Below are 27,976 nucleotides of genomic sequence, written 5' to 3' on the forward strand. Positions count from 1 at the left end.
CTACCTCAGCACGGGAAGCAAACCGTGCACTGTCTGCACTTCAAGGCTGACTGATCAACACACAAAAACATGGCAAGAGGGAAATACTCTCCTCTATACCTAGACAAAACCAGCATTATCCACAAACCCCAAATGCATTTCTTTTCCCTTTTTCATTTTGGGAGAAGAGACCAGATTTAATTGTTTCCCCCATCTGGTGCACATTCACAGTACACAAGAATGAGTTTAGTTCCCCATACATGTGTCAGATCATGACCTCAGGGAGAAAGAGGAATCTGCATTTCCAGAAGCCACATGCCAGTTCCCACTGGCTCTGCCACGCACGGCACGAAAACAGCCAAACCAACCAGGATTCGATATAGGTTCTTCACAGGATATACATTCCAAAGGAACAAGTACAAATATTACAAAATGAACAGAAACACTTTTAAAATCCATGTATTTGTTTAACCGTTAAAAACAGACAGGTACAGAAAGAGGTGGCCAAACTAACAATTCCCTGCCACTCCAATTAGTGTTGCCTGCACGCTCTGGGAACGTTCTTGTGGAATCAAGGTTTGAACATCTTCTCTGGCGAGGGCTGGAGACAACTGGCAGATGACTCCTGACTGTGTGAAGGGCTGAGGCAGAGCCACAGGCCCAGGGCAGCTCTTTCATGGTGTCTGGCTTAACGCAAAGGCATTGAGAGAAAAGGTTGTCTGGGGGTTACGTCAGAGAGCGAGAGAGAGAGCGAGAGAGAGCACGAGGGATACCACACCAACGTTAGGGAATACTGGAAGTTCCTCTTTCCCTGCCACTGCAAGAGGGAAGTACAACAGATCTGTGGGTCCCAGAGTTAGGATAGAGTTTGGAATTAGCTTGGTCCCATGGATATCAACATCACTTGACAGACTCGGAGCTAAAAGCAAGGCAGGAAGGCTAAGGGCAGCAGAACTCCATGTGTTGCACACACACACTCTCTCTCCCTCTTTTCAGGCTGTCTGAGGCCCCAGCAAGGCCAGCTCAGGAGCTTTTCCCATCCACCATGTAATAGCGATACATTAAACCTAAAACCAGTGCTCCAAAGATGGGGATCAGCCATGTCGACCAGAAACTACAGGGAGAGAAAAAGAAACAACAAACTAAAACGTACACACCACAGAAACCATCGAGAAGAAAGCATCTAGTTAATAATCCACTGCCAATGTTCATCCCTTGTTACACATCCAGGGAACACCTGGGAGCTGTACCCACAGGCTGGCCCCTAACCATGGCCACAGCCTGGGCAGGCCCCACTGTCCCCAAGCACAACCCCTATGAGAGGCCCAAGTGTGGCCTCATGCCTTATAAAATAGCAGCTGGATGGCTGAAATTTCCAGCTTGGCACGTCCACAGACCAGTGTGTGTGTGGGGGGGTTGTTGTTGGTTTGATTTTCCTTAAATAAGTCAGGCTGTAATTTGTGTTGTACAAACAACACAGTTGACTCAAGGATGGCAACGGCTACAGCTGTGCCCCAGTAAATCTGCCTTGCTCAGACTCCAGAGGCCACAGGCTCACCCTCAGCAGCTTTCTGAGCAAAACCTTCTGCACGAGCTGCAGGAGACCAGGGCCCGGTGCTGGCTTCAAGGATCTTCAACTAGACAGGGCTTGATCATGGTAAAACCCTCTGAAAACCCACCCATCTCTGTGTTGTGCCACCCCTGGGCCCACAGCCACCACCCAAATTACCCCTGTGGTGACAGGGATGCAGCCACCAGCACATGGGGCACAGAATTCCAAACCCTGGGATGCTGGTTCTGCCCAGTGCAGAGCAGACCCGGGCTCACAGCCAGCAAGGGAGGTGCACACTCTGGCACTTGCTTTGGAGTATCTGCTTGCCAGAAGGACACTGCAGTATATCCCCGGGGATTTTCCTGCCCTTTGGAGTTAATATGCAGCTCTACAGAGTCCCAACCCCTCCATTTCACTCTTATTTTCAGGAGATACTATACCTTGTTTGGCCTGAGGATGTCCTACTTGGCTTCTGGAGGAGGAAAGAGGGAGTTAGCAGGGGAACAAAGAAACATTAAATGTGTGCTAACAAGACAAGCCTGAACGTGAGACTACAAATAACTCTCCTCTCTCAAACACCCCCTTGTCACCAGTGTGGATGATTTTGGGGATGTTTGCTGTCACTTTCATTTTCTTTCCATAAATCCAATCTGTCCCACCCAGTCACTAACTTCATGCTGGAACTTGCACCCCTCTCAAAATAAGGCCTTGCTTATTACATCACAGTTTTGGGCTGGTTTTGTTCTTCCCCCTTATTTATTTGTGCACTACTGATTCTCTCTGTTGCTGCCATCTTTAAATTGCACTGGAATCTTCTTTTTAAACAGATGATACCCTCAGCTGTCCATAACATGCTGGACTTATTGATCAGAAAAGAAAAATCCTTGAATAAAATATTTAACTCAGATCTAAGGGAGCTACTCTGCTCATCACTGATTTCTGTGCACATTTTCAGCATGTGATTTCTGCTTACAGATTAAAGTTGAATCAAACAGTAATTTTTAAGATGAATATATACATAATCACACAGCTCCATGTCACAACTAAGCTTAGGCTTTACCCAGCCTGAGTTATCCTTGATTTCCCTGCTGACAGTTCCCTTCTGGACTCCTGCTGCTCTGCCAGTGGTCCTGCTCAGAGGAACATCTCCTGAAAGCCTTGCTGAAGGCAGAGCTGTGCCCTGTCCAGGCCTCCCAGCCCAGCCAGCTGCGAGGCACATGTTTACCTCCCAGCTGCGATTCTATTTATTGCCTTTTCCCTCTCCCCATCCCTTCCAAAGGCATTTTTGCAACACTCTGCCCTGTTCTAGTCCAGGAGTACCTGAGTGTTAAGCAACACCACTGATCCCTGAGGCAGTTAACAGAGAATTCCTGTTTGCCAGCCGGCCCCCCGGCCGTGTGCTGTCTCCTGGCTCCAAGGGAACAACAAGGAAACCAGTTCCGTGGTCAGGACACGGCCAGAAATGCAAAAAATGGTCTGTGGCTCAAGGTGTGGAAAAAACATCGCTGCTGCCAGCAGAGAAAGGGCACAAAAGCTCACTTCCAATTTCCCACTGAGGTGCCCACTGAGCTTCAGAACAAAAACAAAGGTAGAATTTGCTTGGGAAATTTATTCATGTGTAGTCTGCGTAAACATAAAGCCACAAGCTCCACAGGGAAAAAAAGAGGGGGGAAAAAAGCCTCCAAAAGGCATGTGACATGAAATAAAAGCAGAAAACTGAAACGCTGAGAGCTTACCTTAGAACCTTGCTTTTCACGATCATTCTGTCAGGGAGAAAAAGAAGAAAAGAGGTAAGTGCTGACTTCAAAGGAAGGCTGCAGCCTTTACGAGGGATTTGTTCTGTACAAAGGTAATTGCCTGGGCTCAGCTTTCAAAGGAGTCCTTCCTTTGGCACCCAAAGGTGGTGTCTGTGCCCCTGGGAACTCTTACCCTCCTGAGCTCAGAATTACAAGGCAAAGGTGGATTATGCCTCCACCAGCTACAGAGGGAACCCATGAATTCAGCTTCAGTGCCCTGATTTAAACATAGCGAGAAATCTGTCCTGAATGGTGGAAGGAAAAGACTAATTCAGTTCTGCTTTCCCCAGCAGAAACTCTGGACAACACAGGGACTGCCTAAACCCCTCACCTACTAACTTATTTCACAAAACAAGCCTTGGTGTCTTTGCTTGGAGGTTACCTGAGGCACTCACCGGGTGGACCTCTCCAATGTAGTACTGCTTCAGCATTTCCCTGGCATCTGTGGAGTGCCCCACATCTTCAAAGCTCTCCGTGGCATCTCTGCCAGCTTGCTCAAGCAACACCTCTTCTCCACCTGGGTGCTGCAAGAGAAGGGTCCAGGTGAGCCCAGGTTGCAGAAAGGCCCTGAGGATGTCATCAGGCTGCCTCCCCACCTGCACTGCTGGACACCTGAACCAACACCATCAATAAAATCTGCCAGAGTCAATTGTCCAACCTCTCCTCAGGAATTCACAGACACGAGGAGGAAAGGATATTTTACTTCTTCAAGCACTACAGAAATTATGTTTGGCTGACTGTGCACAGGGATGTGCAATACTGAACTTGATCCTGTGTGCAACCACAAGTGACATGAGGGTAGGAAATCATGAAGCCTCACAGAAAATGTACTGTTTAATATCATACACTGACTTCAGAGACCCAGACTACAACAGCCAAATCCCCAGGGAGCTGCACAGTGACAGTGCCACTGCTGAGGGTGGCAGCTGGTGACAGCTGACTCTCAGCTAGGATGAACTGACACAAACCCCAGGTGTGGTGCTGTTGTGTGTGGTGGGCTGGGCCCTGCCCACCGTGGATGCCACAGCTCCAGGAACAGCCTGGCAATGAAAGCACTAACCACAGCAAAGGACAATCCCCTTACAGCCTGAGTGTGAACCACCAGCTAATCCAGTTACACCAGTGAAGTGGTCACACATCCCAGGGCTTGCACAGGCACTATCCCAGTTTTCCAGGGCTTCAGGCAACCAGCCCCGAATTGGAGAAGAGATGTTGGTTTACATTTCAGATCAAAGGACCAACACACCTGCTTCTCTCTGTCATATCCTTCTCCTTCCCACAGACACAGAGTTGTCACCTCCCCTCTTCCTTCAGTTTGTCTGCCTTTGCTGCCAAAAGTCTGAATATTGCCACCAGGCCATCCCACCTCGTACCGAACACAGGATGGACACAAACCAGCCCTGATGTTTGCTGCCATGGATTGCTGCAGCCAATCCTGCAATCCTCGTATCACAGCTCTTCATTTGGAATAAATCCCTTTACTGACAGGTATGTCACTAAACCAACATGGAGCTCTCTCAGGAGCCACAAAGGGCAAAGTGGAGGGACAGAGTTTGTGAGCCGGCAGTTATCAGGTGGCTGAGCTGGGGCACCAGGTGAGGCTCTGGGGCTCATTCCCTGTGTCTGCCTGCACTTCTTCTGGCTGCCCTTTCTCCCACACCAATCCTCAGGCTTGCTTGATCCCAGAAGAGATAGATCAGGGACTGCTGGATGTTGTCTGTTCACATTGCTCAGAACTGTCCAATTTCCAGCCATGATCCACTCAAAAGCTGCCCATTTATCTAAACCTTCTAGAAGAACTCCTTAGGGTTGCCTCACCAGAAATCTCATATTTCAGACAGGGAAATGCCTGAATTTTAAGTAGACAACCCTCCTTTCCTAATAATTTACCCTAGGAGGATAGACAAAACTCTGCAGCAACAGGGAACGTGCAGTGGATCTTTCAGTGACATCCAGTATCTCCACAGGCAAGAGACAAGAGAAAGGATAAAATTCAAGAGAGAAGGAGGACAGTAAAGTTCACTCTTCTTTACATCTCTGGCTCTGAAGCCTTTCTATGCACTTGCTAAATCCACAATCATTTATTTGTGCACATCTGTCTTTCACTGCAATCTGCAAGCCTAAAAGAAAAAGACCTTCAAAATATTTTGGCATCTCCTATTTCTGAAGGGCTCTGTCCTCCAGACAGCACTGCTGCAGCCAGACAATTCCTACCTTGTCCTACCCCAGCAAACATAAACCCAGACTATTTGTACAGGAAGTCATTGACTCTGCCACAAAACTGCCCAAATCTGCAGCTCAGCTGCTGCAGGAAAACATGGAAACAGTGCTGCAAACTATGGAGGGGGGAAAACGACTTCCAAGGGGAAACAATGGCTGCAAAATGTCAGTTTGTGACAAGAAACAGCCAAAAGCAAACCAGAAGGAGAGAGGTGACAATAAAATTGGGTCCTCCTTGTCACTGGAGCTTCAGCACACACAGCGAGTGACAGTGACTTGGAACTGAGGGCACGCAGCAAAGGCCTCCAGGAGCACATCCCAAACTCCCACAGGGAGAGAGCCTGGAGTCCCCTCCCCACAAACTCCAAGGACCTGTCTGCAAATGTCTGGCTGGGAACTGCTGGTACAGACCTGCTGGAGACACAAATGAGCTCAGCAGCAACACTAAGCTCCAGGACTAATTAGATCACTGTGTCAGCTAAGAGAGAGGATCATCAGGTTGAGGAGGGCTGGAACTTTCATTCCTAGTGCCCAGAGATAAAGAAATAAACCAAGAGAGGGAAGAGTATTCCTGTGCAATAATCATGTGCCAGCACCATCCAAGCCAAAGCAAGGACCAGCAGTCACCTGGATGAATGATCCACACAGATCCTGCACAGCACTGGTTAGGCATGGAACAGGTTTTCCAAAAACACCTCTGCAAAGCTGGAGCAAGTCAGCAAGAGGAAATTCAGATGCCTGCTGCTCCTACTTCTCTTGAAGAACACTATACCTGAAACCAAGGAGCGATTTGGGTCAGTGGTGTCACAACCCAGGCTCCTTCCACTTGGAAACTGGAAATGGATTCCTGCTCACACTTATCACGAGGATCAGGGACAGCAGCATGTGCTGAGACACAGAGCTGTGGGGGCTGCTGTGGCTTGTGAGCTCACATAACTAACACAAAAGCTTCCTGGAGAAACGTGCATCTCCAAACTCTCCTGGTCATATGTGAAAATGGAGAGAAACTGTATCACTCCAGCAGAACTGTAAATCTCTTACAGATTGTGCACAAGTTAAAAGCTCAGATTTTGATATGGTTGTGGTGAAGCGTGAGCTTGATAGACCCCAGAGCACCTCATTCACCCCAAGCACACAGCCCCTCCAGCTCCAGCCAAAGCCTGCACGTATCTGGACCACTGCTTATCTGGACCACTGCAACCAGGAGTAAGAACAAGTATCCTGGTGTGGTCCAGTTACCCAGATTTAGGAGAAAATAGGTCACCAGAAGGCTCTCTTAGATTTTAAAATAATCCCATTTCATTTCAGGCACTCACAGGCTCTCTGAAGCACAAGGAGATTGCACCTCCCAGAAACACCTGCAACACTTCAGTTGCCGTCTATGCACATCTTCTGGATTTGGTTTGTGTTCTTATAATTCAGTGAATTTTGTTATGTGATGTGTGTCTTGTTACTCCCATTACACATGATGTGAACTGGAAACTTAAACTGGTCTACACTTCCAGCAGCACACGGAGTTTGGGCTGGCTGACCTGCAGTGCAGAATTTGCAGGAATCGTGAAGCCAAATCCAGCCTTTTAATGGTGGCTTCTTCAGGATTGCACAATCCCACCCACGGAACCTGCCAGCAGTCTCAGCCATCCCAGCCAAACAATCCGTGAGCAAAGGCCAGGAAAGGCAGCCAGCAGATCCTGCTGCAGTGAGCACACGGGGCTGGGGGACACAGGACAGGACACCCCGAGTGCACCGCAGAGCCCTGCAGCAGCAGCAACAACAAACCACACACCCCTCCTCGTTCCCATCAGCTGCACGTCCTTCCCCACCACTCCAGAGGGTAACAGATAGAAAGAGGATTTCTGCCAATAAATGAGGCCTTGATCTACAGTTCCCCTGTGCCAGCGAGGGGTGTGCACAGCACAGTCCTGTGTCAGCAACGCTGGCACAGCTCAACAGTGCCCTTATTCTTCTCCTTCTCCCTTGTCCAAGTAGGTCTTTTTCATGTCAGAAAAACACAAATGGGAAAAAGGGCCTGGAAAGGACAGAGTGAAATATCATCTCAGGGTGAAACACCATCTCAAGGTGACACTCAGGGCACTGCTGAACCTGGCTTGCTGGTGGGATTGAAGTGTTTTTCTGGGCTCGCTTGTAATTCCAGAGGTGTTCCAGGGAGTAGGTCCCAGACTCCATCTTACAGAGAACATTGAGGTGAAGACTCAACCTCCCTGCAGAGTCCACACTCTGAATCACAGCACAGAGACAAGTTTAAGACAAGATTCACAGCTCCTGCAACTGCTGTCCCAACATCCAGCTCATTCTGGCTCTTCTTAAACCCTGTCCCAGCATTTTCTTCTTCAGAAACCAGCTGTGAACACCTTTTCCAAGTTTTTGCCTGGTCTTCACCTGCATCTACTTAGCCTTTGTGCACCCAAAACTCCCTCCCACCTGCTGCCCTGCTCCACCTTGCACATCTCATCCCACCAAACTGCCCAGCCTGGAGAAAAGGAGCTCAGGGGGAACCCTCTGCATCTCCACAGCTCCCTGACAAGAGGGAGGTCGGCCTCTGCTCCCAGGGAACAGGGACAGGAGGACAGGGAACAGCCTCAGGCTGGGCCAGGGGAGGATCAGCTTGGAAAATAGCAGGAATTTTGTCATGGAAAGGGTTGTTCATTGGAAGGAGCTGCCCAGAGAGGCGTTGAAGTCCCCATCCCTGGAAAGGCCTGGAGGTGACACTCAGTGCTCTGGGCTGGGGACAAGGTAGGGATTTGGCATTGCTTGGACTCCATGGTCGTGGAGGGATTTTCCAGCCTGGACAATTCCGTGATTTGGTCATTTTCTGGACTCAAAGAAGAAATCAGATTTTGTCCAACTTTATAAATAAATACTAAGACCTGCAGAGCCAGGCACAACCTCCAGGCAGCAGGTGATCCCTCCCTCCTGCCTGCTGCACCTCTACCCTTGCCAGGGCAGCTCTGTCTCTCCACAGCACACAGGCTTCAACCACGTGGGAAACCAGAGGTGAATTCAGACCAGCAGAACCAACAAGCTGGAACACGTGCATTTCAATTAAGTGTCTTCTTTGGAGCTGGTTCAGCCCAACCTTTGTACATTGCCCTGCAAAGGCCATAATGTCTTTGCTGTTATTTTAAGCTGGAATAAACCCCTTTGAAATTTTCATAGAACCACAGAATCACAGAATATCCTGAGTTTGAAGGGACCCACAGGGATTATCGAGTTAAACCCCTGTCCCTGCACAGACACCCCAACAATTCCACCCTGGGCATCCCTGGCAGTGCTGTCCAAACTCTCCTGGAGCTCTGGGGCTGTGCCCATTCCCTGGGGAGCCTGGGCAGTGCCAGCACCCTCTGGGGGAAGAGCCTTTCCTGACATCCAACCTAAACCTCCTCTGGTACAACTTCACGGCACTCCTTCGGGTGTTACTATTTTGTTACTGTTTATTCCCACTCCATTTCCAGCTTTCAACAGTTAGGACACAACTCTCAACCTTCTCAAAATCAGAAGACAAAAGCAGTGAGTCTTGAAGGAATCTTTGTCCCCACAGCCAAGGGAACTGGGGATTTAGCAGAAGCTGCACTGTTTGCAATCCCCTGATGCGTGGTCCCCTCTGGGCAGCCTGGTGGCTTCGCTATCACTGTCACCTCCGAGTTCTGGGTGCCCCTGCAGACTTCACATTCAACCTACCGAAGTGCCCCGATCCCGTTCACCCTTCAAGATGCGCAGTGAGGTCCCGTAAGTGAAGGAGACCTGCACCTCCCCAGGACCTGCCTGAACAGATTTCCTGGGAAACCTGGAATTGCCTCAGAGGAGCCCAGCACAAGCCCTGTCCCCGGCTGGCCCGCGGCCACCGTGACCCGCCGTCCCGTCCGTCCCTTGGAGGTAGAACCGCGGGCATGAGGCGCCTCAGAGACCGCACAGCCCGGGCCGGGAGCTGCCCCGGGGACACCGGGACCCCCCAACCCCCGGCGGGGCCTGCTGGCCTCTCCTCCGGCACCCGACCCCGGGATCTCTGTCCCCACGGCAGCCCCTGACCCTCCAGGGCCCTGCCCGCCCCTCTCGCCCTCACACGACCCCCGGGCCTCTCCCCGCTCCCCTCAGCCCCCAGAGGCCGGCCCGGGCAGCCCTCACTGCAGGCCTCACCTCCTCCAGGAAGCGGGTGACATCGTAGACGCGCCCGTGGATCACCAGCCAGGCCTCACGGCTGGAGTTCCGCTTCGCCACCTCCTCCAGGGTGAACACGGGCGCGGGCCCGTCCCCCGCCGCCGCCGCCACCGGCGCCTCTCCGCTCCGCCCGCCCTCCATGCTGCCCGGCACGGCTCCGCGGAACGCGCAGCCAGGCCCGCGCCGGCCGCCGTAGCGATTGCAACGCCCCGCGTGGCTCCCGTTGTTCCCGGGGACCAATGGGGGGCGAGACAGAGGGGGGCGCTGCCAGTGCAGCCAATGGGAGTGCGCGGCTGCGGGCGCGGGCCAATGAGGAGCGGCCGGGGCGAAAGGCGGGAAACGGCGCGCGAGCGTCGCCTCTGAGGCGGCCCCGGCAGCGGATCCCTCAGGCCCGGGCCCTCCCTCAGCCCTGGACCCCTCTGTTCCCTTCAGCCCACATTCCCCCAGTCCTGGCTCCGAGCCGCCCTGCTACCCCCGTACCGGAGAGCGCAGTGCCTGTCAGCAGCCTGCCTTCAGCCTTTCCACTGTTCCTTTTGGTTCTTCCTGCGCGTATATAAAATAGATGTGATCCCACAGCCCTTTGAAGTGGTGGTGGTGCAGCACATCCCCAGGTCCTGACTCTTCCCAGGTTCCAAAGCAAAGTTCACATTCAGGCCTGAGGAGAAGCGCTGGGTAATTCTCTCCTCCCTCCAGCCGCACTGAGCAGGTTCAGGGTCAGAGGCTGCTCAGAAGCTCAGGGATCCGAGTAACTCATGAACCCGATGGTTTCCCTTTATGAACTGGCATTTGTGGAATTTATTTCCTTGCATTTGCGGCACAGGTACAAGGCTGGGCAGTGGATGTTTGCTTAACAACTGCTGAGGAGGCAGAAACGTCATGTTGTCAGTGCTAAACTGTGACCAGCACTGGCTAAAGGTTAAAAGTGTGTGCAGGGAGAGTCCAGCAGGCTCACGGCTGGGCAGGTCAAAAATCCCCCTGGATCCTAAAGGGAGCTAAAGGTTCTCTGTTTAGGCAAATACATTCACCTACCCGGATATTAAAGGTTCAGCCTGTTCTGAAACCTCTCCACAGTCACCTAACCAATATTAAATATTGAGCTGGTACTTCTTTTGATCCTTTCTGTCTACCTTTTCCTGGTCATCAGGGCTGTTTCCCTTGTTCTGTGTGTAACCCAGGATCCTCAGACATGGAAGTGTTTGCAGCTCCTTGTGCCCTGGCAGCCCAGCTCTTGGCAGCTTTCCAAACCAATGTCTCTCCTCCTAGATCCTTCCCTGCCCAACCCAGTTCCAACAGGAAGAGTTACCCTTGCTCAGATTGGTTCAGAGTTTCTGTAATCTACTTGATGAGTTTCTTAATAAGTGCCTTTGTGCTTCCTTCTCTCCATCCCTCATGCCTGGAGGGTTTCTCTGTGCATTTTCAAAGGAATCTCATGACCCTCCTCCACATTTCCCTTGTCCCTGTTCTATTGCTCCCTGGTTTTCTGTGGCTCTCCACTGCCTTTCTAAGGCCAGAATGGTCTTGGAATGGACCTTAGAACTCTTCCAGTCCCACCCCTTGCCATGAGCAGGGACACCTTCCACTTGCCCAGGTGGCTCCAAGCCCCAGTGTCCAACCTGGCCTTGGATACTTCCAGGGATCCAGGGGCAACCACAACTTCTCTGGGAGATGTCCTGTCCGATGCTCCAGCACAGCAAGAGCAGACCCTGTCACCAGGATCCTGGTGGTTTTCCTGTTCTGTTTCCTGCTGTAACTAACTACTCCAGAAGGATGTGACAGGCACGAGACCACGGCAACATGCCGATCCTGTTCCCTGGAATATTTTCTTTCATCTGTAATCACTTCATCAAAAGCCATAAATCAGTGAAGGGAGGCTCAAATGCACAAGCATGGCTGCAATTTGTGCCTTCCTGCCCAGTGTTTTGTTTGGCACATGGAACTCCAAAGTTTTTCCTGAAAACTTGATGGTGACACCACAGGAGGACTCAGTGAAACTAGATAGTGAGGCCACTGGCATTCCTGGTCCTGCTGCCATCATCCCTGCTTCCTCTTCGTTTATTGGAGACGATTCAGGGAGCAAACCATTGGGTTTCTTTCTGTATTTACTCTGCAATCCCCAGTCCCAGGCTTGTTTTCCAATCCTGGGTGCTGTTGGCTGAGGCAGACCCTGCAGTGGTGCAGGAGGGAAGTCTGGATTGGGGTGCCAATGCCGTGCCCTCCCCAGCTCCAGAAGCCTGTTGGGAATTGCCACCTTCTCCAGCTCTGCTGGGGGAATCGCTGCTCTCGTGACATCTGTCATGTCACCATCCTGTCCAAACCCTCCCAAAACTGCAGAGGCCTCGTGGATCTCACGGGAAGCAAATCTGTCTGATAGGATGGGAGGTGATCTCCTGAACATCCAAAGGGTGACACCTCTACCAGGAGGGCATTGGAGGAGGACATGGCAGCCCAGAGGGACATGGACAGGGGGCAGAAAAAGGAGGCTGGGGGAGTTTTCCCAAGTGAAACCTGGCTTGGAGAAGGCAGTAGCTCTCGAGTGGCTTTGTCCTGGTGTCTCAGAGAGGAATCTCGCTTTGCTTCCCTTGGAAGCAAAGTCCCTCCAGGACTCTCTTTCCTGACCTTTGTGCAAAAGTGAATGAAATTACTCAAAATTCTAAAAGCTGTGCAAGGCCAATGGGATCTGCTGAAGTGGCTGGCACATATAGCTGGAGCCGTGTGGATCACAGAAGTTACCCAGCTCCCTGAAAAACACGGAATTTTCTGGCCAGAAGAGCAAAGGCAGTGTCTGCAGGGCTGTGGGTGTGACTGGCCTCACGCTGTCACTGGGGCTGACCAGCCTCTCCCCGAATTGAGGGGACACAGCTGAAATTCCAGGCTCCCACCCTGGCACCTCCTCCTGCATCTTGTGACAGAGAGAGAACAAAAAAGCCACTTTGCCCATGAATATTCCACAAGGGAAAGCGTTTGACCCAGAGCACGGCACCGGTCACCTCCTCCCAGCCCAGGAAGCAGCTGTTGGTATCGCTGCTCGCATCCTTCCGAGCCCCCTGTACGGCATTCCGAGCGTGGCTGTGCCGTGTCCTGCTCCCACCCTGCTCCCCAGGGCAGTCCCCCCGCCCCAGGTGACTCTTCTGCCACACACAGATTATTTTTACCTTCCTTTGTTTGCCTATAAAAAATCCCTCCCGGTTTTTCTGTTTTCCATCTGACACACGGATTTTTCCCATGTGTGTTTCCTCCTCCCGTGGCCTAGGGCAGAGGGAAGGGAGGATCCCAGATCACCTCATGCCAAAAGAATTTTCACGTGCTTTTCCATCTCAGGTGAGAGAGGCTCCAGGACGGTGTTGGGAATGTTTCCTGGGCCGAGGAGACACTGTCCAAGCAGGACACCAGAGAACCACCCCATGATCCCGAGGATCCGCTTGCCAGTGCCTTCGCCCCCAGGCACCAGCTCTGCTTGGGAATCAGTCAGCGGGATTACTGGGAAGACAGGACTTCTAATTCATTACCCCAAGTCTGAGTGACTGTGGGACAATCCATGCCCCAAAATCCTTCCCAGGGGCCCTGGTTTGCTGTTCCAGGTGAGGGGGACAGGCAGGTGGCTGGAGCACAGAGCACAGGAGAGTGGGTGTTGTTCGGAAGACCAGAATAAAGGCAAAACCCCTGTGCCCGTGCTGGCAGGGTGGCACTGCCAGGCTTGGGTGACATGAATTTAACACACTCAGGCTTGCTCAGGCCAGACACTCTCCCGGGGGTCTCAGCACTTACAGGTGGTCGTTTCCCTGCAGTCGGATGGGCAGCGGGCCGATCCCGAGGCCTCAGGGACTCAGCGGTGCCCCTTCCCCGCAATCCTCCTCCCGTCCGCCAGACGGCGACCGACCGTTACCGGCGGGTCTGGCGCGGTGCACGCCGGGAGTTGTAGGCGCGGCGGGGTTGGCGCGGTGCACGCCGGGAACTGTAGGCGACGACCCCCTACCCCCATAAGCCCCGGGGGCCCGCCAATTTGCGTGGTGGCGTCACTTCCGGCGCGCAGGGTCTCGGCGGGATGGTGGCGCGGCGGGCGGCGCGGCAGGAGCGGGACCAGCACCCCGAGCCCCAGCCCGAGCCCGACTGGGCCGGGATGGCGGCGCTCCCGGAGAAGACCGTGAACGGCTGGGTCCTGCAGTTCTACTTCCACCGGGCCATAGAGGCTTATCGCTCCGGGCGCAACCGTGATTTCCGCCAGTTCCGCGACATCATGCAGGGTGCGCGGGGCCAGGCCGGGGAGCGGCGGGGCTGAGGGCGGCCCGGGCCGGGGGCACCGGCCTGACCAGACATTTGTCCCACAGCGCTGCTTGTGCGGCCCCTGGACAGAGAGCCGGAGATGGCCCAGATGCTCCGGATAATGCAGCTGCTGTCGCGGGTCGAGGAGGGCGAGAACCTCGGTAGGTGCCCAGCCTTTCCTGCGAGCCGTGCTGCTGCTTGCAGCCCGATCCCTCCTCCTCCCTGTCCTGTGTCCGTGTCCCTGCACTCCCGGAGCTTTATCCCTGCACAGAGCAGGGCTTTTGGGCTTTATCCCTGCACAGAGCAGGGCTTTTGGGCTTTATCCCTGCACAGAGTAGGGCGTTTGGGCTTTATCCCTGCACAGAGCAGGGCGTTTGCGCTGGGCTCTCCCTGCGGGTGAGGGGTAGCTGTTCCTATCTATCTCACTGCGGGGCTAAGAGCACTATCTGCGCTGCTCCGGGGCTGGCGTGCTGGACGAACACATCACCCTGGTGACTCCTGCTTAGCCTCAGAGCTTCCAAAATGTTCCCATGAGCTAGTGCTGGGCACCTGGGAAGTTCTCGAGTGGTGCTTGCAGAATTTCCCATGGCGGTTGGGGGGACGGGAATTGCAGTTCACACTTGGCAGTGCCTCAACCTCGGCGGCTGCGGAATTTGTGGCTCACCTGTGTGGGTGGACGGCTGCCACCTGTGCAGGTGAATAACCAGCTCTCCGTAGGGAAGCGCCGTGACCCCCCCCCCAAAGTATGGATGCCAATTCTTATAGATTGCACCTTCGACAAGGAGTCAGAGCTGACCCCACTTGAGTCGGCCATGCTTGTCCTGGACTTCATCCATGAGGAATTCTCTGTGGCGGACAAGACGATGGAGGCCGTGCAGAAAATGGTGAAGGAAGCTGTAAGATCTTTTTCTTTCTCAGTAAATATGTTGTGCAGCTTTTGCCTTGGAAGGGCCTCATGTGGATGAGGGTGGGAGTTGCCTCGTGTGCAGGATTCCCTCGTTATCTGCAGGGATGTGGGAGTTCAGTGTTGGTACTGAGCTGTTCCCTGTGCCCTGCTTCAATCTGCCCTTGTTTTCCTCTGCAGGCTGTTGTTGTTTGTATCAGAAACAAGGAGTTTGAAAAAGCTTCTGATATTGTCAAGAAGCACATGGGGAAGGAGCCCAGAAACCAAGTGAGTCCGTGCTGGAATGAAGTGGGAGCTGCTGGTGTGTCTGATGGGGATCTGATGAATCCTGGGAGGTTTGGGGTGAGGAGGCCAAAATGGAAACAATCCTTCTGGAGGGCTAGTCCTTCAGTGTTGGATGTTTGGATTGTCATCCTGGAGCCCCTTCTGTCACTCACCTTTCCTCACACACCTTCATGGGCCTTCCAGGCATCACCATTTATCCCTTGATGAGCCTCCAGCTCACCTTCAGAGCAGGTTCTGGGAGCAGCAGGAGTTCCCATTCCTGTTTCTGCAGGCAGTGGGGTACTTGGGCACTGCGGGAAAAGAGATTTCCTGAAATAAGGTGGTTCTGCTGCTCCGTGGTTACTCTCCTGTCCCTCTGGCCTTATCTCAGTGTAAATTGGTTGTGCCTGGAGAATGCCAAACAGGAAAGGCCCAGTCCTTGCCCACATCCTCACTGTGGTTGTCACCGATTCCCTGGCGCAGAGTGTTCTCACCTGATCCTAATACTCCCTCCTCTAGAAGAAGAAGAATGAGTGGCTGGCTGTCATCCGGGAGAAGAATCCCTCTCATCCAAAGGTCAAAAACTTCTCCTACGAGGACTTCCAGCAGAGCATCTTTGAGTTCCTCAAGGGCTACGTGGACGACTCGGAGCCAGCGCTGCTGACGGTGCGTGCCCACCCACTGCCCTGGGGGTCAGGTGCCTGATTACAGCAGGTTAAACCTGGAACAGCCCAAATTCAGTCCATATTTCAGAGATTTATATGGTCAAACACGTTTTTGTATCCATGAAATGCCTTTGGGAGGGGATAAAATGGAGTGGGAATCATTTCTGTAACACTGCTGGGCTCTTCTCTCTCCAAGCTATTGAAAAAGACTTTGAACTCGGAACATGCCAACAAAGGAAAATCCTCGCTGGGGACTTCTGAGTTTGCAGATGGGCTGAGCAACCAGGGAGCAGCTCCAGAGGCCTCCAGAGGGGCAGAGGGCCCAGCCAGAGCTCCAGAGGTCTCAGGAAGGGTGGAGGACCCAGAAAAAGCTCCAGAGCTTGCAGGAGCAACAGAAGACCTGGAGGGAGCTGCCAGCCCTGCAGAAAGGGCAGCTGGTCCCACAGCAGCTCCACAGATTATGGAAGAAGCCGGTGGCCCTGCAGCAACTGTGGAACCTATGGAAGTACTTACTGACCCAGCAGCAACACCTGAGCATTTAACAGCAACGTATGACATCCTGAAGGGAGCTCCAGAGCCTATGGAAATAGCTAAAGAACCAGCAGCAGCCTCAGAACTCCCCAGAGCGTCCAGCAGGGAATCACAAAGGTGGGCAGAGGAGTCTGGCTCTAGACTGTGGATGCAGTGTGGCTGCAAGTTCTCTTACAAGGGCTAATCCTCTGTGTCCAGGCAGCTCCTAATTCCCCAAATGCTTGCCCAGACCAGCCCAAAGGTGTTGGTGCAGGACTCTGGATCCTGGGAAAGGTGTTGAGGTGATTTGGTTCAGTTGCTGACAGGAAGTGCTGTTGTGACCAGGGAGGGGGCAGTGGCTGCTCTAGTGGAGCAGCGTTGGGAACAGTAGTAAGCAGTGGAGCATGAACATGTGCTCTCCACACCTGGGGCACTGTGCTGTTTGGGAGAGAGTACTGGAGTGCTGGGAATGGCCTCTGGGGGTGCCAGTGGAGGGAAGGGGCTGAATTTTGGGGCAGCAGAGCTCCCTCAGCAGTTTCCCTACAACCTGCTTGGTTGTGTTTATTTTATAGGCAGCCCCCCGGAGCTGTAACCTCGTGTGGGATTTCTGTTCTGAGAGAAGCTTTCAAGATCCTGTCGGACTCCGGGGACCCAGATGCACTTTTCACCAAACTGGACGAAACAGACTTGCCTTCCCCCAAGCAACTGTCTCCTTCTGTATCCCACAGAACCAAGAGATGCAGAGAAATGGAGAATCAAGCTTCTGAGACCTCACAGCCTCCTGAAATACCCCGTAACGTCAAAAACTTGTTCAGCATAAGCAATCTGATCGTGGAGTTGGATGGCTCATCCTGCAAGTCGAGCGAGTGCCCCGACTCTTCCCAGGAGCACGTGGTCTCTTCTGCTTCCAAACCTCCTCTGAAATTGCCTGAAGAGCACTTGTCTGCCCAGAGTGAGAAGTATGAAGCCCCTCTCGTGTGGTATTGTCTGCTCTGCCCCCAGTCTTGTCTTGCTGATGTTGGTAGCCTGAGCACCAAGCCTTTGCCTTGTGTCCTAAGATGATTGTTCACCTTTCCTGCCAGCCCACGTGGAACTGGGCACAGCAAACCCTCTCTTGTCCGTACATTTGGCTTTAAAATTAATTAGGGCTTGATGGATGATCAGGTCCTGCTGGTAGTGAGCTGCTGCATCTGGTCCTGGCCGGTGACTCCAGTACAAGTAACACGTTTTTCCACACTTCTCCCAGCTTTAGCATCACTGGCCAGAGCTTGTAGGAGCATCCTTCTCTTGCTTCCCACCTCTTGAGAAATACAGTGTCCAGAGGCTGGCTCTGCTTGCTTGGTAGCCCTGCACCTGCTCCCCAAAAAAACCTTCTCAGGAGCCAGTAGCCAAAGTAAACCCTCACCTAATTTCAGGTCCCTCCAAGGAAGGTGGAACAGCTCCTGTGGCACGGAGGAGAAGGACAGCTGGAGTGATGAGGATGAGCTCTTCGCAAATGCAAGTATGAAAATTCCCCTGGCATTACCTGTGCTAATCCTGGCATGGGGGGTCACTCACAGGGGTCTTGCTGCTACTGGGTGACTGAATTTTGAAACCAGAAATCCTGTGGAAAGGCTGGGATGAAGGAATTGGAGTGTATTGCCTGTCTCAGGGTGCTCTGACTGCACAGCTCAGCAGTTAAGCCCAAGGCAGCCTCTCAAGGTCTGTACCTCCCAAATTATGGGAAATGTAACTCTCTCCCTTGTTTTCCAACAGCACTTGAGAAAAATAATGTCTCCAGGATATCCAGCTCCAAGAAACAGGTATGTGGAGCCTTAAGTGCTTTCAGGAGGCCCTGCATGGGGTGATGTCCCTACAGTCTCCATGGTAAAACAGGCTGGAGCTGTGCCTGTGCTGCCTGCAGGGCACTGGGAAGGTGCCTCAGGTCCCTTTGTCTTGATGGCTCAGAGCAAAGTTTGCTGAATTCCCCTCATGCTGGAGAGGTTCAGAGTCTTGTCCAGTTGAGGGACACACATCTCACAGATATTATCCAGGAACAGGTGCCAGTGTGCTGCCAGGACCTGCAGGAAGGCAGCTGCAGCACATCTGCAGTGCTGAGTGCAGCTGCCAGGACCTGCAGGAAGGCAGCTGCTGCACATCTGCAGTGTTGGAGTGTTGTGTGCAGCTGCCAGGACCTGCCTGCCTTCCCTGCTGTTCCTGGCGCGGGTGATGAGGGGAGGAACTGGCAGCAGGCTCTCTGCCATGCAGCTCCTCCCTGCAGCTGCTCCCTTGCTCTTTGCAGAAATGGACGGTGCAGGAGAGCGAGTGGATCAAGGAAGGGGTGAAGAAATATGGGGAAGGGAGGTGGAAATCCATCTGCCTCAAGTACCCCTTCCAGAACCGCACAGCAGTCATGATCAAGGATCGCTGGCGGACCATGAAGAAACTGGGAATGCTCTGAAGTTGGGAGCCTTTCTCTTTTGTTTTTTGGACCTCAGTTTGTCTTTTGGAAGCTGGACCAGAGTGTTGTCTGTGCCAGTGTGGCGTCTCTGACACCAAAACCATGACTGAGAGGAATGAAGGAACCTGGTTTTCCAGCTGTGGATCAGTGTGCTACAGGTGGCAGGGGTTGTACAGCCTCTCAACATTGATTTAGAACCACTTGGATTGAGACTTCCTTGTCCACCTGACCACTGCAGCTGCTGAAATGAATCCCAGCTGTTTGCTCTGCTCAGGTGTGATCAGCAGGATGGTCTCACAGGTCACTATTTTTTTGTGCTTTAGTTGTCTATTCTCTGAATCACTTGTTTAATGTTTGCCATCACTTGCTTGTGGAAGATAGGCAGCACTGAGTCCCAGAGCTTCTGTGGGGAAGAGATCCAGGCAAGAGGACCTCTGTGGATTTTTCCCCCGCAGTTCTTCTGCTTTGTAAATGGCTAATCTGTGAGGAGCAATTCCTCCCTTCCAGCTCCGAGACTTTAAAAAGCTAAAATTACTTTGTGTTTCAGTACTTGGAGCTGTTTGTTTCCCTGGTAAAAATTCCGTTTCTGTCTTAGGTCATGTTTTCTTTGCAATTTCCATGATATTATCCTTGCTGTGTGTGAGCTCCAAGACTGCCACGTGTTCCTGCCTTCAAGTGCCAAAGCTGGAACGATAATTTGTAAAATAAAGTTCTTTTCTTGCTTGGTATCAAGAGTTGTGAAAGTGTGAATTTCTACCTCGTGGGTGCAGCAGAGGGGCACTGACTGCCCCAGGAATGTGGGGCTTTCCCTTCCCCTCTGGGAGTGTTGGGCCAGGAGCAGCACTGCCCTGGAGGTGTGACATGCCAGGGGAAAAGTGAAACGAGTTTCTGGATTAGATCCCTGTGGAAAAAGTTCAGGGGTGCTACAGAAGCACTTTCTAAACTTAGCTCCCAAGTTTCTCTTGGCTGCCTTCCAGCAAAGCCAGGCCTGGGAGAAGTCTTGTCTAGGAACAGCTGCTTCCCTCTCTGTCCTTCAGCTGCAGGTGCTGCACTGAGTGTTCCTTGTCCCCTGGCTGAGGCCACACATTTTCCTCCCCTACTCTAAATCCTTTCCCTGGAGAGCCCTGGGCAGCAGGAGCACCAGGTCAGAGATGTAGGCCACTACTGCCCAGTGACAGGCACTGCCAGTTGGTGGTGCCCGTGGGCAGGAGCTGTGTCCCATTCTTGCCTGCAGCACAGGGTCTCAGAGCTCCAGCTCCTCAGCAGGATCACCTTGAGCTGGCAGAGCCCTACAGTTAATGATTACCCTGCACCTCGTCCCGTGTGCCCTGCCTGGGGAACAAGTGCTGGAGCCCAGGGAAGCAGGAGGATGCTGCTGCTGCTGCTCCTGGCACTGCTGGGCCCCGCTGGCTGCCCCAGGACAGAGCCCCTGAGTGGCTCCAGCCAGGAGCCGCTGTTCCGCGGTGCCGATCGCTATGACTTTGCTGTTGTCATCCCCGCTGGCACTGTGGAGTGTTTCTGGCACTTCTCACACCAGGGAGGAAACTTCTTCTTCAGCTATGAGGTGAGTGCTGGGGACGTGTCCTGGGAAGTTGGTGACAGCCAAGGAATGGCTGTTGTGGATCCACCCTGTGCTGGTCCTATGGCACACGGCGTCTCAGGGACTGTGCCTTTCTTAAAGCAGTATCATGGAATTGTTTGGATTGGAGGGATCTTAAAGCTCGTTTCCATCCACCCCCTGCCATGGGCAGGGACACTTTCCACTAGCCCAGGTTGCTCCAAGCCCTGCCCAACCTGGCCTTGGACACTTCCAGGGATCCAGGGCCTGCCCACCCTCACAGGGAAAAGTATCTTCCTAATATAACCAACTCAATCCCTATCCATCATCAATCCCATGCATTTTTAAACTACCTGGTTTAAAGTGGTGCTGGGAGCTCTGGAATTGTTGGAAGCTCTGCCCTTCTCTGCCTGGCCAGATGCTGTGGCACAGCCGAAGGTCCTGGCACAGCATGTCCCTGAGCTCTGTCCCCCTTCCCACAGGAAAACTCCAGCCCTTTCATCTCCTGTTTACACTGGGCTGGCTGAAGGAGAGCCAGTGCATAGCTGTGCCTGGCAGCAGTAGCCTCCCCCTGGCTCTGTGCTCTGGCAGAGCAGTCCCACAGGAACACGTCCTCTAGGCTTGGCACAGCTCCATCCCTGACACAACAGTGACCCACAAATTCCCCTTGGGTGTTCCCTGCCTCCAGGTCCAGCGGGCAACAGGGATTGGCAACAGCAGAGCCATCCTGGTCACAGCGAGTGATCCCAATGGCTTCCAGCTTGGAATGTCCCAGGACGTGCGAGGACAGATCAACTTCCTCCCCAAGGACACAGGTGCCCCCAGCCCCTGCAGCAGCTCTGAGCCTGCCTGGCCAGGGCTTCCCAGAGCACAGATTGCTCCTGCGGGGGGAGGATGAGGGTTGACCACTCGGGATGTGTCTGCCTGCTGCCCTTCCCACCCAAGGACCAACAACCACCTTTCCTCTGCAGGTTTCTACCAGTTCTGCCTGGACAACGAGCAAAACCACTTCGGCTTCATGCAGGTGTATCTTAACTTTGGTGTGTACTACGACGACTTCAACATGGACCACAAGCAGACAGCAGAGAGGAAGGAGCTGAACGACACCCTGGAGGCAATTGGGGTGAGGGTCAGGGAGGCCATAGGGTGCCCCAGCACAGCAGGGGTGGGCATGTCCTGCCCAGGACACTGAACAGGGCATTTGCTTGGAGCCAATTGGGGTGAGGGTCAGGGAGGCCATAGGGTGCCCCAGCACAGCAGGGGTGGGCATGTCCTGCCCAGGACACTGAACAGGGCATTTGTTTGGGCTGAGCTGAGCACTGAGCCCCACGGGCAGCTCTGAGTGCAGCTCTGTGTCTCCTGCAGTTGAGCATCCAGAGGCTGCAGATCCACACCTTCCACATGTGGCGCTTCTACAACTTCGCCCGGATGCGGAAAGGGGCCGACTCCTTCCTCCTGGAGGCCAACCACAACTATGTCAGCTGGTGGTCAATGGCCCAGAGCTGTGTCATTGTCCTCTCCGGGGTGCTGCAGCTCCACTTCCTCAAGCGCCTCTTTCACGCCCAAACCTCGGGCAGCCAGAAGTGCTAGAACAGGGCAGGGACCTCCCTGCAAAGCCAGGTGACCTGGTTGCCACTCTGTCCTACCACAGAGTGGGAGGAAAGGCTGAATTCTGCTTCCAGGAGGAGGTTGGAGAGTTCCCCCTGCTCTTGCCTCATCTCTAGCCCTGACACCATCCTGAGAAGAGTCAAAGGCCACACTGGCACCTGAGTTCCGTGTGCTGTGTGGGTTTGTCACATCCCTACCCATTTTTAGTGTCTTAATGAGCCTTTTCTACCAGATTCCAAATAAAGAAATCCCTGCTAGAGTCTGGGGAGTGACTGCTGCCTGCTGCTGCCATCCAGCCTCTGTGAGTCTAGAAGCTGCAGGCTCCTCCCTCCCTCTTCCTTCCTGAAGCTCATCCTCAGACTCCCCTAAACCCCATCAGTCCCCCCAGACACACCCCACTGAGTCCCATTCCCCCTGGGCCTCCACACCAGACAACAGGCACTGAAAAAAGGAACAGGCTTTATGTGACAGGGCTGGGGCCAGGGCCCGTCCTCCCGTGCTGGCAGCAGCCCCCTGAGGGCTCTGTGCTGGCAGCTCCCACACCTCCATCCCACTCTGGGTGGGCTTCCTGCACCCACGGCGCAGGACGAAGTCCGTTCTAGCCCAGAACACTCACAGAGCATGAGGGTCCCTTGGGGTCCCCGAGGGTCCCTCATGTCAGCGTGTCCTCGTTCCGCACATACTCCCCGACGTCAGCTTGGTGGAACACCACGATGGCCAAGGGGTCCACCTTCCGGCAGTCCTGCGTGGACTTGGCAGCCACCCCGAAGCCCTGGGGATGAAGGGGAGGTGAGGGAGGTGGCCCTTGTATCCTCACCATCTCACATCCCCCCACAGCCCCGGCAGGGGCCCGGTGCTCACCAGCGGGACATCGGCCATGGAATACACCACGACCCCCTGGTACTGCGCCGTGTTCTCCGTGATGCGGCCCAGCCCCGACTTCAGCACGTGGTTACCGTAGAGGAAGGACTGCTCCGAGCCCGGCTTCACCCACACCTTGTACTGCAAGAGAGGGGCAGAGCTGTGAGGGGCCGTGGGGCCAGCACGGGGCCGGGGCCGGCCCGGGGCCGTGACCCACCTTGGCATAGGGAGCCAGGAAATCCAGGGCCGTGACGCTGAGCCGGAACTTCTGGGTCTTGGTGAACTTCCCGAAGCAGGTGCCCGGGGCCACCAGGCTGTCCCGGGGGACGCTGGCCGCCAGCTTCAGCAGCTTCTCACTGCGGGAGCAGGGCAGTGCTGGGCGGCGGCCGGGCCCACACGCCGCGGGGCCGGCCCGCTCCCCGCCCCGCCCGGGCCCTCACCTCAGGTAGTACACGCGGTCCCGGTGCAGGCGGAAGCAGTAGGTGCCATCGGGCCGGTCCACCAGCAGCTGGATGTTCTCGCCGATGCTGCAGGGACAGACCCCGTGAGCCCGCCGCGGCCCCTCCTGCCCCGGTACCTCCGGGGCCCGGCCGTCCCGGTACCTCTCTGTGCCGCCTCCCGCCCGATCCCCGGTGTCCAGCACTCCCTCGGTCCCCCTTGGTCTCCCAATTCTCCGGAATCCAGCCGGCCCAGCCCTCCCGGTGCCCATCCCTTCTCCATGCCCGATCCCCGGTGCCCATCCCTCCCGGTCCCCGTCCTGTCCCCGTGCCCGATCCCCGGCATCTGGCCGGCCCAGCCCTCCCGACCTCCCCGGTACCGGCCCCTCACTATTTGCTGAGCTTCTCGAACACCGCCCGCGTCTCCGCCTCCGTGAGCGGCCGCATCTCCCGCGCCGCACACGCGGGGCCGCCGGGACCGGAAGTGAGCAGACCGGAACCGGCGGTAGCGGAAGTGACGTACCCGGAACCGGCGGGCCCGGAGGTGACGCGGCGGCCCCGGCGATGGCGGCGGCAGCGGAGGAGGCGCGGCTGCTGGCCTGGCTGCGCGGCCCGGCGGCGCCCGGCGGCCCCGAGCTCGCCGCTTATGTGTCGGAGCTGGCGGCGCTGGGGCTGGCGGAGCTGGGCCGGGAGCCGGCGCGTTTGGCGGCGGAGCGGGCGCGGGTCGGGGCCGAGACGCGCCGCCTCGCCTTCGAGCACTACCGAGCCTTCATCCGCTCCGCCGAGTGCACCGGCCGCGCCGGCCGCGGCTTCGGCGGCATCGAGAGCCGCCTCGGCAGCCTGCTGGAGCGGCTGCCCGCGCTGCAGGACGCCTGCCGGTGCGGGACGGACACCGGGCGCTGGGAGCGGCGGGTGGAAACGGGGCAGGAAAGGCCAGGGATGGAGTGAGGAGGGAGAAGTCCCAGTGCCGAGCCCGTTAAGAATCGGGCCGGCTGGGACTGGGCAGGAGGCAGCACTGGGAGTGGCCGGTGTGGGTGGGAGGGTCCCCGGATCCCCCCGCTGCAGGGAGGACTCTCCCGCTGATGCCATCCCGGCCCCGCAGGACCTTCATGCGCGATGCCGAGGCCATCGCCTGCAGCCGGCGCATGAACAGCCTGACCCTGAACCGGCACACGGAGATCCTGGAGATCCTGGAGATCCCGCAGCTCATGGACACCTGCGTCCGCAATGGCTACTACGAGGAGGCGCTGGAGCTCACGGCCTACGTGCGCAGGCTGGAGAGGAAGCACAGCAACATCCCCGTTATCCAGGTAAGCCCTGCGCTGTCTTTGCCCCGTTACTGAGGTGAACCCCTTGTTCTCCCACCCTGCGATCCAGGAGAACCCTGTGCTGAGCCAACCCCCTGACCCAGGTGAACCCCGCACCGACTCGAGGCTCTCTCCTCCGCAGGGCATCGTGGAGGAGGTGCGCCAGTCGGCCCAGCTGATGCTGAACCAGCTGATCCAGCAGCTGCGCACCAACATCCCCCTGCCCGCCTGCCTGCGCGTCATCGGCTTCCTGCGCCGCATGGACGTGCTCACCGAGGCCGAGCTGCGCGTCAAGTTCCTGCAGGCGCGGGACGCCTGGCTGCGCTCCACCCAGGCCTCCATCCCCGACCACGACCCCTACGTGCACATCACCAAGACCATCGAGGCCTGCCGGGTGCACCTGTTCGACATCATCACCCAGTACCGCGCCATCTTCTCGGACGAGGAGCCGCTGGTGCCGGCCGAGGGCGCGGCGCCGGGCGAAGGGGCCATCTTCCACGGCTGGGTGCTGCAGAAGGTCTCCGAGTTCCTGCGGACGCTGCAGCGCGACCTGGAGCGCGGGGTGGGCGGCCGCCTGGACTCGCTGCTGGGGCAGTGCATGTACTTCGGGCTGTCCTTCAGCAGGGTGGGCGTGGATTTCCGTGGGCAGCTGGCGCCCCTCTTCCAGCGCGTGGCTGCCGATGCCTTCGGGAAGGCGGTAGAGGAGGCGGTGGAGAAGTTCCGGGAGGAGATGAATTCCTACACGCTGATCTCGGCGCCGGCCGTGCTGGGGGGTGGTGCAGGAGTGCCGGTGCCCACGGCCCAGCCTGGGACGCTGCAGCCCCCCATGGTGCTGCTGGACTTCCCGCCCCTTGCCTGCTTCCTCAATGGGCTCCTCGTTGCCTTCAATGACCTGCGGCTCTGCTGCCCCATCGCCCTGGCGCAGGATGTCACTGCCTGCCTGGACAGTGCCCTTGGTGAGGTGAGTCTGGGGGAGCCACCTGGGACTCGTCCTGGGAGGCAGGTTTCTTCTGAGTGAGCTGGTAATGCCTCTGAGATCATCCAATCCAGCCACTCCCCCAGCACTGTCAAGGCCACCCCTAACCCATGTCCTCAAGTGCCACATCCACACAGCTGTTAAATCTCTCCAGGGATGGAGATTCCACCACTGCCCTGTGCCAGGGCTGGACAGCTCTTTCCATGAAGAAATTTTTCTAATATCTGACTTACACTTCCCTTGGCACAACGGGAGGATGTTTCTTTTTGTCCTGTCCCTTGTTCTTTGGGAGCAGGGCCAGGCCCCATCCTGGCTGTCCCTCCTGTCAGGGAGTAGTGGAGAGCGAGAAGGTCCCCCTGAGCCTCATTTTCTCCAGGCTAAGTTCTCCCAGCTGCTCCTTGTGCTTCAGCTCCTCCTTCAGCTCCATTCCCTTCCCTAGACACACTCCAGCCCCACAGTGTCTATCTCAGAGTGTCCCAGAACTGACCCCAGGTGTGTCACCAATGCCCAGCACAGGAAGATGGGCACTGCCCTGGGTCTGTGGTCACACTGTTGCTGGTACAAGCCAAGTGCCATTGACCTCCTTACCCATCTGGGCATGTGGCTGTCATCAGGTGACTCGTCTGTGTCTCTGTCTCCCCAGGTGACCAAAACCATCCTGGCCTTCCACCGCGCTGAGGAGGCAGCTTTCAGCGGGCGGGAGCAGGAGCTCTTTACCCAGTTTTGCACAGCCTTCCTGGAGGATCTGCTGCCCTACCTGAACCGCTGCCTGCAGGTGCTTTTCCCTCCAGCACAGATTGCACAGGCACTGGGTGAGATCTCAGGGTTTGGTTTCTGTGGCAGGGGGAGGACACCTGTGGCTTCCCCCTGCCATTGAGTGGGCCCTGTCCTGCTCTTACCCCCTCCGTGGGGTCTCGTTGCCTGCAGACCCCCTGACCCCTCTCCCCATCCCCAAAGGTGTCCCCCCCATGCAGCTGCAGCGTTTTGGCCGCCTGGGTCGCATCGACGTGGCCGCGCTCAGGGAGCCGCTGGCTTTCCTCCTTCCGCCGGCACCGGGCGAGGAGGAGCCGTCCCCGGAGACCGCCGCGGACCCGGACGGGGAGCGCGCTGCCGTGCCCACCGAGCCCCCGGAGAGCCCCTCCGGGGACGCCGCGCTGCCGGGTGACGCGGTGGCCACCGGGTAGCGGGGACCGGCGGTGTCGCCGCAGGAGCCCCGGGGCCGCCAGGGGGCGCGGTGGCGGCGCGGGTGCGCGCGCACGCGGTGCGCCATGGCGGCGGCGGCGGCGGCGCTGGGGCGGGCGGCGGGACGGGCCCTGCCGGGATCCGCGCTGCTCCCGGCCCGCGGCTGCGGGCACACCGCGGGCTGGGACCGGCGGGAGCGCTCCTACTGGCGGGCGCTGCGGCGCCGGGTGCTGGGCCCGCCCGTGCCGCCCTTCGCCGATCCGGTGCAGGTGGGAGCCCCGGTGCTGCGCGGCGCCGCCGCCGCCGTGTCCCCGGAGCGGCTGGGCGGCCCCGAGCTGCGGCGGCTGGCGGCGGCGCTGGCGGCCGGGCTGCGGGGCCGGCCGTGCCTGGGGCTGAGCGCTCCGCAGCTCGGGGTGCCGCTGAGGGTCTTCGCCGTGGAGCTGCCGCCCGCCCGCTGCGCACAGTACCCGCCGGCGCTGCGCCGAGCGCACCGCATCGAGCCCTTCCCGCTCCGCGTCCTGGACACCCGCCTCGTCACCGCCCCCGAGGGCTGCGCCAGCATCCACGGCTTCTCCGCCTACGTCCCGCGGCACTGGGCCGTGCATGTCTCCGGTACGGACCGACCCGCCCTGTCCCGGGTGGGACCCCGCGCCTGCCCCTTCCTCACACGGGCCCCTTCTCTTACCCGGGTCTCGCAGTCTCTCCTGTCCATCCGCATTCTCACACGGGTACCTTAATTCTCTGACGGGTTCCCCATGCTCTCATGGATCCCATCACTCGCTCATGGATCCGCTGATTCTCTCACAAACCTCATCACGCACAGGTTCCCCCACCCTCACACGGGTCCCCTTTTTTCCCCTTGTCACTGCTACCCTGGCTGCAGGTGTGGACGAGCTCGGGGTGCCGGTGAGCTGGGAGGCGTCGGGCTGGGCCGCCCGGATCATCCAGCACGAGATGGACCACCTGGATGGGATCCTCTACATCGACCGCATGGACTCCCGCACCTTCACCAACGTGGGCTGGATGGAGCTGCTGGACTGAGCCCACCGCGCCCACACGTGGCTGCGCTGACCCTGGTGAACAAACCAGCGCAGCTCTGGGGGCTCCCACTCAGCTTTATTGCAGCCAATACACAGCTGTGGCCTCAGCGTGGCTCCAGCTCTTCTTGCCCATGGGTGTGCTCAGGGAGGCACCCGGGGTCCGGCCCACACTCCCCTGGGCACCAGGAATTCCCCTGTGGGTCTAGGAACAGCCTGCTGCCAAGGCTCTGCAGGGGAGGAG

At 56.4% G+C, this 27,976-nt stretch overlaps 5 protein-coding genes across 9 annotated transcripts; 3 read left to right on the forward strand and 2 right to left on the reverse strand.

Annotated features, from left to right (window-relative positions):
* Positions 1–422: 422 nt before the first annotated feature.
* CYB5B (cytochrome b5 type B) lies at positions 423–9,915 on the reverse strand. Its single transcript, XM_066327384.1, has 5 exons — positions 9,703–9,915; positions 3,723–3,851; positions 3,268–3,294; positions 1,972–2,003; positions 423–1,093 (listed from the first exon to the last, which is right to left on the reverse strand). Exons 1-5 carry the CDS (start codon positions 9,862–9,864, stop codon positions 1,003–1,005), a joined length of 441 nt encoding a protein of 146 aa, XP_066183481.1. The 5' UTR covers positions 9,865–9,915; the 3' UTR covers positions 423–1,002.
* A 3,709-nt stretch (positions 9,916–13,624) lies between these two features.
* Positions 13,625–19,489, forward strand: TERF2 (telomeric repeat binding factor 2). 4 transcript variants are annotated; one of them, XM_066327387.1, is made up of 10 exons: positions 13,625–13,964; positions 14,049–14,144; positions 14,701–14,879; positions 15,068–15,154; positions 15,674–15,817; positions 16,013–16,464; positions 16,899–17,285; positions 17,742–17,827; positions 18,082–18,128; positions 18,608–19,489. In XM_066327387.1, exons 1-10 carry the CDS (start codon positions 13,766–13,768, stop codon positions 18,764–18,766), a joined length of 1,836 nt encoding a protein of 611 aa, XP_066183484.1. In that variant the 5' UTR covers positions 13,625–13,765; the 3' UTR covers positions 18,767–19,489. The 4 variants fall into 4 exon arrangements, with proteins under 4 accessions (XP_066183484.1, XP_066183482.1, XP_066183486.1 ...); XM_066327385.1 differs by having other exon boundaries at positions 13,626–13,964; positions 15,671–15,817; XM_066327389.1 differs by having other exon boundaries at positions 13,627–13,964; positions 15,671–15,817; positions 17,055–17,285.
* Positions 19,490–20,050: 561 nt separating this feature from the next.
* TMED6 (transmembrane p24 trafficking protein 6) lies at positions 20,051–22,187 on the forward strand. The gene is made up of 4 exons (XM_066327394.1): positions 20,051–20,330; positions 21,013–21,139; positions 21,296–21,447; positions 21,690–22,187. Exons 1-4 carry the CDS (start codon positions 20,136–20,138, stop codon positions 21,912–21,914), a joined length of 699 nt encoding a protein of 232 aa, XP_066183491.1. The 5' UTR covers positions 20,051–20,135; the 3' UTR covers positions 21,915–22,187.
* Positions 22,188–22,371: 184 nt separating this feature from the next.
* NIP7 (nucleolar pre-rRNA processing protein NIP7) lies at positions 22,372–23,754 on the reverse strand. The gene is made up of 5 exons (XM_066327395.1): positions 23,622–23,754; positions 23,234–23,320; positions 23,011–23,149; positions 22,794–22,934; positions 22,372–22,704 (listed from the first exon to the last, which is right to left on the reverse strand). The coding sequence occupies exons 1-5, from the start codon at positions 23,675–23,677 to the stop codon at positions 22,585–22,587; spliced, it is 543 nt and encodes a 180-aa protein (XP_066183492.1). The 5' UTR covers positions 23,678–23,754; the 3' UTR covers positions 22,372–22,584.
* COG8 (component of oligomeric golgi complex 8) lies at positions 23,750–27,842 on the forward strand. 2 transcript variants are annotated; one of them, XM_066327390.1, is made up of 5 exons: positions 23,750–24,108; positions 24,333–24,540; positions 24,680–25,498; positions 26,157–26,325; positions 26,471–26,810. In XM_066327390.1, exons 1-5 carry the CDS (start codon positions 23,795–23,797, stop codon positions 26,695–26,697), a joined length of 1,737 nt encoding a protein of 578 aa, XP_066183487.1. In that variant the 5' UTR covers positions 23,750–23,794; the 3' UTR covers positions 26,698–26,810. The 2 variants fall into 2 exon arrangements, with proteins under 2 accessions (XP_066183487.1, XP_066183488.1); XM_066327391.1 differs by lacking the exon at positions 26,471–26,810 and adding an exon at positions 27,579–27,842 and having other exon boundaries at positions 23,751–24,108.
* The last annotated feature ends 134 nt before the right edge of the window (positions 27,843–27,976 follow it).

This window comes from Sylvia atricapilla, chromosome 12 (genome assembly GCF_009819655.1).
Source record: "Sylvia atricapilla isolate bSylAtr1 chromosome 12, bSylAtr1.pri, whole genome shotgun sequence".
In the NCBI taxonomy this organism is placed as follows: domain Eukaryota; kingdom Metazoa; phylum Chordata; class Aves; order Passeriformes; family Sylviidae; genus Sylvia; species Sylvia atricapilla.